The 12,255-nt window shown below is 42.0% G+C and overlaps 1 protein-coding gene across 4 annotated transcripts in view; it reads left to right on the forward strand.

The window, feature by feature from the left end:
• RBBP6 (RB binding protein 6, ubiquitin ligase) overlaps positions 1-12,255 on the forward strand; it is a 28,155-nt gene that overhangs the window by 2,752 nt on the left and 13,148 nt on the right. For 2 of the 4 annotated variants that reach the window (XM_056503039.1, XM_056503042.1), the window contains exons 2-5: positions 3,122-3,221; positions 5,073-5,111; positions 5,751-5,787; positions 10,282-10,326. In XM_056503039.1, coding sequence (XP_056359014.1) covers positions 3,122-3,221; positions 5,073-5,111; positions 5,751-5,787; positions 10,282-10,326 — 221 coding nt within the window. The remainder of the gene's footprint in view (positions 1-3,121; positions 3,222-5,072; positions 5,112-5,750; positions 5,788-10,281; positions 10,327-12,255) is intronic. The other 2 variants (XM_056503040.1, XM_056503043.1) reach the window with 1 other exon arrangement.

Below are 12,255 nucleotides of genomic sequence, written 5' to 3' on the forward strand. Positions count from 1 at the left end.
TTGCTGTGAACTGCTGTGGGATGGCTGAATGGTTTTAAGGCAGAGTAGTGCTCGGGCACCTCAGTCCCACACTGACACCACACCAGAGCGAAGAGGACCCTAAAGCAGGATGGTGTAATGGGATTAATGACTGCAAGTAGGGTGGATTTGATTGACTCATCCCTTCAGAGCAGTGCAGTGGAGATTCCCTGGGCTGTTTGGCCTCCTGAGCCAGCTTGTTCCGGAGGTGATGATGTGCCTGCTGTTGATGAGATCAGGGATTCCTGTTCTAGGAAGCAGAAAATCCAACAGGACTGGCCCAGTCTGTTACTCAGGAAGTTTCAAGGCTGCTTTTGTAGCCAGCTTCAACAGTGGCTTGTCCCAAAGTGAGTGGTGATGAGAGCAGAGTTAAGAATGTTCCAGGGAAATCCCTGTGTCCTGGTGGGGACAGCCTGGCATGCTGGCAGGCATTTCTGCTCTTACCTGCACATCCTTTCCCCAGCAGCTGCTTTGCAAGGCTTTTCCCTGCCCTGGCACACCTGGGCTTGCCTTCCAAGGACTCCTGGCGAGTTCTGCACTTCACCTGGGTGAAAAACTGCTCAGAGTGCTCAGAGCTGCTTGGGCAATGCTCAGATGAAATGTGGATGAAAGCAGGCCAGAAAACAACGCAGCAACTTTTGTCAGTAACTTGTTTTTAGCATACATAAACACAAATTATTAAAACTAGCAGAAATTCTTAACATACATTAATTAAAAAGTGAGGGTTTAAATTGTTCATTCAATGTGAAGCAGCGTAAACTTGCCAGCAAATCTGAGCTCTTTGCACTTAGCTGTTAGAAGGTTGTGGGCACTAATGCAGTAGTCGATGTCAGATTTCTGTGTCAGTGTGAGGCAGCAGTCAGGGTAGCTGCTGTTAACTAGTTTGCCTCCATTCATACCTTGAAATACTTCTTTCTCTGGACTCTTTCAAGCTACTGCTTTCTTGTAGGTTAAATAACAAGTTTTAGACTAATGTGTCTCTTCTGCTCTTGCCTTGAATATCCAGATCCATCTTTGTTTTTGCAGGCATTTTAGGTTAGTTGGGTACTTTTAATCACAGTTCAGATGGGCAAATTCCAGTAACCACTTCCCAGCCATCACTGGTGGTAAAACAGGCTTGTGCTGTATAGGAGTGGAATGAACAATGTTATTGCCTCCAACTTTGAGGGTTTGTTTTGGAGCTCTGCTTGGACAAGTGTGAGCAGTAGCTGTGTGGAGTCACTGCTCACTTTGAGCTGTGGAGTCATGGAGAGGCAGTGACAGGGCTGTGCAGGTCCTGGCACTTGTGAGTCTGCCCAGGGGATGTTGCTGGCCATGAGGAACAGGTTCCTGTTGGGAGGTGCCAGCTTAATCTAAAAGCCTTTTTGTGAAGCCACTGTTGCTTGCCTTGTATCTCTGAAATCACAGTCCAGTGATTTGTGATCTGGATAAGAAAGAAAGGGCGCTTTTCTTTGACTCTGGTCCACAAGTAGGAACAGCTGCTTTGGGCTTCTAGAACTGCAGCTGGCACCATCTTCCAGGTGTTTGTCTCAGCCTCAGCACTGCTTGAGCTCCTTCTCCATCAGAAAGTCCCAGTGCACTTCTCTTAACAGGTGGCTGTGTGAGGAGCAGAGCTCCAGGGCTTGTGTCAGGATGTGACTTCTGTAAGAGCTGCTGTTCCTGTCACTGCTAGTCCTTTCACCAGTTTTAGACTACTCTGCAGTCTAGAGGAGTCTCGCAGTTTGGTTCCCTGGGGGAAGATCAGGAATTAGTTTCAGCTAAGTGATTTCTCAGTTTTCTGAAGAAATGTTCTGTTAGTTGGAAATAGAAGTAAAATTTTAATTTCATGGTTGAAGTGATGTCTTCTGCTAGGTATGGTTTGGTCTAAGGGAGGTTCCTGCCTGTAGGAATAATATACTGAAGAATGGAGCATAAATTGTGAGATACTCGTGTTTTGTGTGTGATCACAGAGTAAACTCATCCTGTCAGAGCTTGACTAGATATACAACAGCTCTGGGTTTCAGACCAGTGTTCTGATTCAGTCTGCAGAGGTAAGGGATTGGAATAACTAACACTGCAGGCACATCACAGGGAAGGACTGCTCACAGTGCTTTACAATATTTACTCATATCCAACCTGTGTAAGTTCTATATAAAAACCATTCTTATGGAGAGGGCTTTGCATTTTAAGCTTATTCAAAGTGTGAGAGTTGGATTTTTGTTTGGGCCTTATGTGAAAGATCAGAGGGCTTTTCTTCTCTTTGGACAAGCAGCACAGTACAGGCCAAGGCAGAGCAGGCTCCAGGCACATGCTGTTTTCCAAAGGATTTTCAAGGCTGCCTTCAGCAGTCATTTCGTTTGAGTCTCTATTCACTACAGAAAGTGAGTGGAAAGAACTCGTATCTTTTTGGTTAATTCAGACTGGATGGTGAGCTTAAGGGGGGAGGTACCACTTTAGTTTGAGCCATTTCTGTCCTGCTTGTGAAAGCAGAAAACCCCCAAGTTTTTGTGCTCCAAACTGCGGTGCTGCCAGTTTCAGTTGCATTTCTCTGTCAGGCGCTGAGCAGCTGCCCAGCCTGGCTGGGGATGGTGCAGCTCCAGGCACACAGCTGGTGGCTCTGCTGTTCTGCCAGGCCTGAGAGTGGAGTTAGGTGTACCTAACACACTGAAAGCGCTGGTGCTGAGTTTCCCTGCTTTAGCCACTGCCTGGTTTGTTCAGGACAGAGACTTTAGAGTCTGTTTTATGCAGGTGAGGCTTGGCTTCGGTTTTTCTCCAAGGATCTCTTGGTTTCGTAGCCAGGCAGAACCAAAAACAGCTTAAAACAGATCAGGGAAAAACCTCGTGCATTATCAGACTCTGCTTTAGTGTAATTTGAAACCATTTTGCTCTTGGCATTCAAACTAACTTTAAAAACTGAAAATTATTTTGCTGCTTGTGTTTGATAATAAAACCTGAAGATTCCTTGACAGGTGCTGTTGGTGTGTTGAGAGGATGAAAGCCTGATGTTATGTATAAAATTTTGCTTTTAGATCTGTAAAGTGATTCTCAGAAGTGCTCTGTATTACATATTAAATACATTCTTACAAATTGACTGATGTTTTTTCTGTACTGATGTTGTTTCCAGAATACACCGATGATAGTGCTCTGATTCCCAAGAACTCATCGGTGATTGTGAGGAGAATCCCCATTGGAGGAGTTAAAGCTACCAGCAAAACTTACGTTATGTAAGTACCGCAAACATTCTCTCCTGTGGGAGGGTCGTGTGCCCACCCTGTTATTGCCAGCACCTGCAGAGGCACTCAGGTTGTACCTTGCTTGTTAAAGCTGCTGCTGGTGTTTGTTGCCATGGGGTAGATTTCAATTTGTCTGTCCCAAAGGAAACTTAGATTTTGGTGTTCAGACACCAACAGTGGTAACTTTCGAGATGATTCTATTGAGTTTGGTTTGGGGTTTGTTTTTCTGAGATTCAGGTGCAGATCCTGTTTCCTCTACATGGGGAGATTCCTTATTCTATGTGTCTGCCTTTTTAACAAAGGCAGGTGTACACATGGTAGTGTAAACTTAGCATTTGTTCCTGTCTGAGAGGAGTTTGGTTCTGGGTGTTGGACTGTCCCCTGTGTTTTGGGGAGGTGGGGCAGGATATTTTTGACAGGTATTTTTCTGCCTCAGGCCTGGGGGGTGTTATGTAGTAGTTGTAGAGGAAAAACCAAGGGTTGCCAGCTGGTGAACCATGCAAACAAGAAGTTTCATTCCTAAGTGATTCCTGTGCGTTTCCGAAACACACAGTATCTGTTTGAGGCAAAAGAACCATACCCTAAAGGATGCTGGCTTTTGTGCAAGTACCACGAAGGAACAGTTAATCCTGTTCAAATTCAAATCTCAGAAGCAGTTTAGCACATTACCAAATGTACTGGTTAGCTTTCTGAGTCTGTCTGTACCCAAGCTGGTATGTGTGCTCCAGGTTTTAATTCTGTATTTCTAAGGTTTACACCTGATTCTCTGTCCTCAGTATTGATTAAAATTACAGATACTCAAATGCAATCCTGACTGCCGGATTATTGTTGCACTGATGTTTTCATGCAGTCCAGGTCTATAATAGTTACATCAGCTCTGTTTGAAGTGGCATGTTTTTCAACCTCTTTAAAGCCATGCCTCTTCACCACCAGCAGGAGATATTATTAGCTTGTGGTTTTGCCATGTCTTCCTAATGTCGGTTCTCAATAAAGTACCCTGAGGAGTTACAGTGTGTCTTGAACAAACAATACAGCAACATCCTGGTACCCATGAACCATTTGCAAGCAAAAAACCTCGAATGGAAGTGGCTCTGCATGTAACCTTGGGGCATGTTACTGCAGGAGTTGGTGCAGTGCTTCCTGCCTCTCCTTTGGGGTTCTGCACCCACAGCTTTGTGCCTGTAAGCACAGGCTTGCTCTGGGGCTCATTTCAGCTGGGTGCTGTCCTGCCACTGCACCTCGCCTGGTGTTGTAAAGCCCTCCAAAGAATCAAAGCTGGCATCAACGATTCTGTCAGCGCTGCTGTGAGCAATCAGGATAGAGCAGCACTGCTGGGGTATGGTTGAAAACTAACCAGATATATGAGCTGGAAACACTGCAGGACCCACTGGTGGGGTGGTTAATGTTTGGGGATAGGGATTGTCTGCTGGAATGGTGGAGAAGCCTTCAGAAAGGCATTATTTACCTTGCAGTAAATGAGTGAAGCAGTTGTTGCAAGGTAATCCCAAGTATTTCAGTGTATTTCCTCACCTTTAGGAGGTGTAATTGGGAGCCTGGGGGTGTTTAACAGTGGCAGGAAGCTGAGTCTCTCCATTGGCATGTGAATTCCCCAGCACCCTTTGCATTGCTTCTGCTCATGGGACTCTGGATGATGCTTGGGTTGTTTGTTAGCTCTCTCAGTGGCTGCATGTGTGGTTCATGATGAGGAGCATGCAGGTCCAGACCACCGAGTATGTGGAATCTCAGCAAGTTTTCAAATGTAATATTTCCTAAAATATTGTAACATATTCAAGATTATTTTATAGCAAATTCTGGCAATTAAGACCTTTTTTTTTGTCACAGGACTCCTAAATCGCACAAAATCCTAGAAACTACTTTCAGGTGACATTTCTACTACTACTTTTAGTCAATATAGCATATGTAACATGTTTAATATTTTGGCACTTTGATGGCTAAATATAGTAGATCTCTGAACACAGTGCTTGGGCTTCCACAAAGAAACACTGTTCTAGAGACTGTGCTGCTGACACTGTTATGTTGCCCCTTTGTCCCGTGACTGTGTTTTTCACTTGAGCAGACTCGCACTTGTAGATTATCACTGTTCTTTCATAGAAACTGAAGCCCTGTACCTGGTACCTGGGTGTAATACCAGGGATGTACATGTTGGCCAAAGCTGCCTCATGCTTTGGTGATTGATTATTTCAGAACACAGAGCTCTAGTGCAGACCTCATGGATTTGATACTTAGAGAGCAGAGACAAAATGTCTGAGGACTTCCTCTTGCGCTGTTGTGTTCTAGATCTGTAAGTTTTGAGTAATTTGTGACAATGTAGAAATGTGATTTTTGGGGGGTTTATTTTTAGTTGCACTGAACGTACCAAGAGAGAACAGTTTATGTTGCATATAAATGTCTACATTCATTAGAGTATTGGAGCATAATGTGATGTTCAGGTTCTGGAATCTTTGTGTCGGGAACAAGTGATTTGTTTTCAATTCTGATCACCTTTATTTCTTCTTCTAGAAGTCGAAGTGAGCCAGTGAGTGGAACATCAAAAGCAGTATGTAAAAACACAATCTCACACTTTTTTTCCTACACACTGCACTTAGTTCTAAACAATGTAGCCTTTTATTAATTTGCCAAACGTTAACTTAATATATTTTCCAGTAAAACCTAGTGTATGTTGTAAATACTTTGTATTTGATTCAGCATAGTAAAAACTGGGTAATGCCATCATTTGCAGAGTTCTAATGTGAATATTGGTATTTGTGCCTAGTAATGCATTGTATTTCATATTGAATATGCCAGAATCTCTCCTGTATGACTCTGTGTTGTACAGATAATGTATGATCGTTTCCAGATCCTGTAGGCTCAAGATTTGCACACTGAACATGGTGCCATGTTCTACATCTGTCTGTCTATAGCTAGTGATATGTATGTTTGTATAGGTTGTTGTGTGCTTTTTGTTTCTTGCAATAAAAACTGTTTGGAGTGTATTTTTTGCCATTTTCACATTGTATCACTTAGCTTTTGTTTTTAAATACCTTTTTTTTGCCTAATGGTTTTTGAAAATGTTATCAAAAACCACTGAGAAGTCATTATTGTGAAACTTGGTGCTGTTCCTTACTTTTGACTTGGGGGTTCAAACAAATACCAAACCCAGCATATTCCAGATGTTTTCAGGACAGATCTGTGCAGCTATATGATTCTTCCTTGTGTCCTTAAGTATTTGGGTATTTGTTCCTAAAACTGTATAATTTAAGTGATATTGTTTGGGCCCCCCTGAGTACAGAAATGTCTTTAATAGCCTGACGTGAATTTCAATATCGCTGCTACACAGAGTGGTATTCTAAAGTTCTGATTTGATCTCTCCCCTTTATCTGATGAAGCAGTTTAGTTCAACAGTTTGTCTGCAAATGACAATATGTAACACAAATTTTGGCACCAAGTTAGAGCCTGGGGCATTTGGGTGAAATCCCTGTCACTTTTCTTAACTTCTGCCTGCAGCACATTTTTGGGTCTGGGTGACTCCAGGGTTGGCTGCTGCTGTAATTCCCAAAGGTGAAGCCTTTCTTTAGTATACCACCACTTGGAATTCACATTTGGAACGGGGGCAGCATTTTCCTTCAGATTTGCAAACACTTGTACTGCTGCTAACATATAATCCCACATGGAAACCTGTGCCTGGCCACGGGCAGATCTTGGTGTGCCACTTGGGTCAGTGCTGTGTGCAACTGTGCTTTTCCAATAGTCCTTAGAGTATCAAAGTGCTGTTTGGTGGGATTCATTTTTTTATCTTTATTTTAAGTATAACTGCTTCTCCTTCACTAGACTGGTGTGAGGCATTACACTAACCCTGGATCATTGGTTCTGATCGCTTGATCAGCTATTAGGATAACTTAATCTAGAAATTCCTGAACTCTGGGGCTGTGTTCCCTTGGCAACAATCAACTTTAAATCGAAAACTTACTGTGTAGGTCTAAAACCTCTAAATGTGACATCCTTAATTTTATTGCTGATTGATTGCAATTCCTTTTGGAGATGAATACCTCTCTTTGGGAGTCGGAATTAGCTGAACTGGCCCAGTGACCCTAGCAGTTAATGTAATGCATTTATGTAAACCACGTTTATAGTATTTGATCTAATTCAGATGGGTTTTTATTTCTTGAAAACTTTTCTTTTTGTTTATTAGCATGTGTATAAACACAAACCACATGTTCATAAATAAAGTTAACATTCTTTTAGCCTCGTGTGTTCCCTGGCATGTCTGTATTACATTGCTCAGTAGCATCTTACCATAAGCTAACATAGATGTGTCAAAAAGAAAAAAGGAAAAATCCCAGAGTGGGAGGGAAGACAGTGTGAGTGAGAACTAGCAGCAGGAAAGGAAAAGCAAAGCCATACCCTGGTGTGCTCTGACTGTCCCTGGTCTGGGAGGGTGGAAGCCTTGCATCCCTCTGTACAGGCCCTCTCTCACTGGAAAAGCCCTGCAGCCTCAGCAGCTTCTGGGACTGGAGACACAAATAGTTCATTCTTAAAGCTAACTCAGGTCTTGGTGTGGGGGGATTGTTTGCTCTTTTTTGTTTGTTTGTTTTTTTAAATACACATATTTCTGCATGTGTTTCAGAGCAGAAGCTGGGTCTTGTGTAGTTGGAGTAAATCACTAGGAATCTTGTCAGTTATTGATGGAGAGTAAAGCTGCAAGGTTAAAATCAGTTTTCTCTTTTAAAGGATGCACAAAAGCTTCTTCTCTTTAGTATTTTTTCATTGTCATGCTCTTCTGCCAGCTGCCATCCCACCCTTGGCACAGGCAGAGCCAGGTGTGGGGCCTTTCTGCTTTAGGGTGGGTGTCTTGCCCTTTGGGTTCCTTGGAGGCTGCAGAAGGGCCAAGCTGTGCTCCTTGGTTTAGCACCACTGGGCACAGCTGGAGCCTCCCTGGCTGAACTTCTGTGTAGCCAAGCTCCTGCTTTGGGGGAAGCCCTGGAATTTCAGCACTCCAGCAGTGAGATCAGCCTTTTCCTCCTCTTTTCTGTCCCCTTGCCCACTTGGCTTCCTGTTAGTTTCTGTTCAGTCTGCTGCACGACGTGGGAGTTACAACATTGGCTGTTGAGTTTAGGGTTTGGGGGTTACTTTTTCTGGGTTGTTTTTTGAGTTTTTTTTACAATACTTCAGCAGTGTTTTCTTAGGGTTGCCTACAAATTCATGGAGATGTTGTTTCTACTTTACTGTTTTGAGGGGTTGCCAGGAAATACTGAAGTAGAAATTTAGAAGGAAAAAAATTGGCAAAAATGTGGGATGCTTGAAAGATGGCCATGGGCAAATGCACTGAGGAGTGCATTAATTATCTGTTTGCTGCTTTTGGTAACTGTTCAGTATCACCTCCTTTAAGAAATTAGACTGTTGCCTGCAGGCTGTATAATAAATAGAGGAAAGAATTAATAGTTTATTAACTATTGTGTTTCAGTTCCTGGTCAGTACTAGACCATTTAATGCTAGAGCTTTCTTTACTTCTTGTTTGTTTCTGAAAGAAACACAAAATTATAGCTGTGCCTGCCCTGAGAGAACACTGGCCTGATTTTTCAGGTGTAAAAAAGTGGCATATGGAGCATGAAGCTTCAAAATGCTTGTGCAGAACAGAACTGGGTACAAAGTATTCTGGGAGGAAGGAGAAGTGAATCTTGTGGTAAGACTTGCAGAGGAATGAAGGTCTTTTTGTCTGGCTCTCTGTGTTCCTCTCCAAAGACACAAGAGCTCTTCAGTCAGTAATGCAGGAATGCTGTATGTGCTTTCCTGAAAACACAAGAGGAACAACTCACTGGTGTGAGGAATCATCTTGTGCATGGAAATATTTTTTCCCAGTCTGCTAAAACTGTTTCCTTGAATTCTCTGCTATATTAGGTAGTAAAGGACAAGACCTTTTTTAAGGAAAGGTTTTAATCTCTTTGCTGACCTGTTTAGTGACTTCCTGGAGAGCTGTTCAGTTCACATTGTGAAATTTTATTCTGCATTTTTGAGCAGTTTAGATGTAATAAGCAGTGATTCAAGTGTCTTTCTGGTATTGCTGTGCTAGCTCAAGTGCTGTTCATGGCATGATGTTATTCAGTATAATGCAGAAGGAACTAGATCAAGGTAACCTTTTTACTTGTGGCAAAACTGCTCTTCAGCACTAGTTCTCTGGCTTCTATTCCTGAGAGCTGCTCCACAGGCAGCTGGGAGGAGAAAAATTGAGACAAAAATTCCAGGCTTGTGCTCTGAATCCATGCTTTGATCATCAGGAGTATGCTTTGCAGTTTCTTTTGTGTATTTAGCTCTGGGCTGCTATTAAAGATCAGGTTTGGTCTGATTGCAGGGAATCATCTAAATTCTCACTGATTTGGGTGGTAGGGCCTGTGGTCTGGTAACATACAAGGAATCAGTTTTCTCAATTTTTATAATCTATTCTGTCATGATAAACACCTTTATATAAATTATTTAAGCAGTTGGTTTTTCTCCATACATAGTAGCAGGTTGTGGCTGCTGTTCTAGATTGGCTTTTATTTGGGTTTATTTGGGTACTGACAGGAGGGACAGGGTGTGTGTGTTTGGGGCTGCTGGGGATGGACTTCACTCTGACAGGGAGATGTGGGTTCACAAAATCATCACTGTGTGCATATAGAAATGGTGAGACATTCACTGATTCTTTTACAGACTACACTAATACTATGTTACCTGGAGTGATTCTTCTTCCTCAATTAAATATTTTTTTAAAACCTTTTTAGCTGAAAATTGACAGTTTCCTTACCCTTTCAAGAGATCCCTCTCTGAGATATTCTGAGCAATAAGTAGATCTCCAGTGGGTTTGGTTATTTTAATTTCTTCTCATAAGCACATAGATACTCTTAAGCCATCATAGATTTGGACTTTGTTTTGAATAAGTACAAATTACACTGGGTTGGGATTTCCTTTGGGTGACACTCAGGGGCATATAGTGCAAACATTCAGACTATAGTAGAGGTTAACTATTGCTGTCTTTTGACTGTAGAACTTGAATATGTGTTTAATTTTTTGTGAACAGATTGATGACTCTTCTGCATCTATTTCTCTGGCCCAGCTTACTAAGGTATATATACATTCTTGTCAAATACTTTAAAAAGTGTTTGCTTCCTATTTTTAAATGATACTGTGATCTATAGGTAAATAACTGTTGTAATTGGAAAGCCCCCTTTAATTTTTATTAACTTAAAGTATTTATTTTAACTTTAAAATGTGTGTATATTTTGATACTATCCTGTAAAGAGTAGTTCCCAGTTTGGGAAGGTAGAAGGGGAGTACCTTATCAGCCTCAGCATAATGTTGCAGTATTACTCATCCTCAAGACACAAAGAAGAAGCTCTTCAGAAGCTGTTTTACCGTTTTTCATACGTTTCATTAATTTTGCCTTGGAAACTAACCCAGTTTGTACAGAAGAATTTAATTGGCTGTAAGTTACGGACATTCCAGGGGGGTGTGACCAGCCACAAGAGAAGCGGTTCTGTACCATGGACAATTGCATGGCTATTTTTGACCCCCTAGTCATAGTTACAGACCCATTCTCTGAATGCTGCACAATTCCATAAATTGTGGGATCTATACAGTGGACAAGCCAATCTAATTTGTTTGAACGCAGACTGTGTAAATTGTGTAAATGTACCTCATTGTTTATAGGAATATACCAATGTGTATGTGTGGCATCTGAGCAGCTGTGACCTTCTGAAACTGTTGTAATGCCATGTTTTGCTCGGGAACTGCTTGCATTTTTGCTCACCAATGTGTAATTTGTCTGGGAAAGCACTAGTGACTGCACTGTGTGGACAGGCGAGTGCTCAACCACCTGTCCCTAAAGCTACAGGCAGTAGAGTAGGCAGGGTCTGGGCAGAGCAGCTAGCTAGTACCTTGTCATCAAGATAAAGGCTGGAGTTCATTTCTAATTAAAAGAAATCTCTTCCCACTGGTAACTTTTCCCCTCTTCACTACAGGAATTAAATTGTATATCTTTGGCAAAAAAAAACCCCATTATATATATAAATATCTCTAGTTTGGAAGGTAGCCACCAAAAGAATTGGTCCCCGTTAGTGCTGCCCCTAAATGTGTCCTTGGGTCTGAACCTTATGTGAAGTTTTACTCTAAAATGTGCAAAGCTGTCCAAGGGGTGTGGGTACACGTTTAAGCTATTGAGGATATTGAAGTATTTCAGAAAGATGCAGGAAGATGACACCAAGTGGCTCAGCACTGTCACTCCCTCTAATGGCTCTAGTGCAGCCCAGCTCAGCACGGAGGCAATGTGTTAACAGTTCTCTGGTGATTATTACTATGTATGAAATGCCATATTTGAATTTTGGTCTATTCCTACTAATGTTTTGTGGCTTTTGGATGTGTTTTGTAAACCGTTTGGGTTCAAACAAATTAGTCAAGTATTATCTGTAAAGTTTTCTGTAACTGTTAATGGAAATGATTTCATAGTTGGCGATCCGGATTCTGTTACTGTGGAGAAACACTGTGTATATGAAACAACCATTTAATAAAATGTTGAAACTAGTTGGTTGCTTTTGTGAATGAATGCATACAAAACCAAACCATGAGTGCTTGAGCTGAGTGATAGGTGCTTGAAGGCCCAAGTCATTTACAGTCACTCCCTTAGACCCTGCTTGTATCTGGACTAGTGTGTAATAAAAACATTTTAACAAATACAACTTGAAAATCAGCTGGCTTCAGTAATTGGAAGATCTAGTTGTGCAGAAGGTTTATATTACAATTTGTATGTTAAAAGGACATAGTCAACTGGAAAAAAACTGCAGATTGTCTTCACTGTAGTTAAGTCACTTCACAGGACGTTAGGAGAGTGGAACATGCAGTTTGGACTGCCTGCAGCTCCTGCTGGGCGAAGTTCTGCTGAAAAGTTTTGCCTTGCTGAGGGATTGTAAAATCCTTTGGTCCTTTTAATACTTGTGCGTCTGAAGCTGAGTTTCAGCAAGCTAACCTAACTGCCCCACCTCTGCAGTTCTGTGTCCTT

This window comes from Oenanthe melanoleuca, chromosome 14 (assembly GCF_029582105.1).
Source record: "Oenanthe melanoleuca isolate GR-GAL-2019-014 chromosome 14, OMel1.0, whole genome shotgun sequence".
NCBI lineage: Eukaryota > Metazoa > Chordata > Aves > Passeriformes > Muscicapidae > Oenanthe > Oenanthe melanoleuca.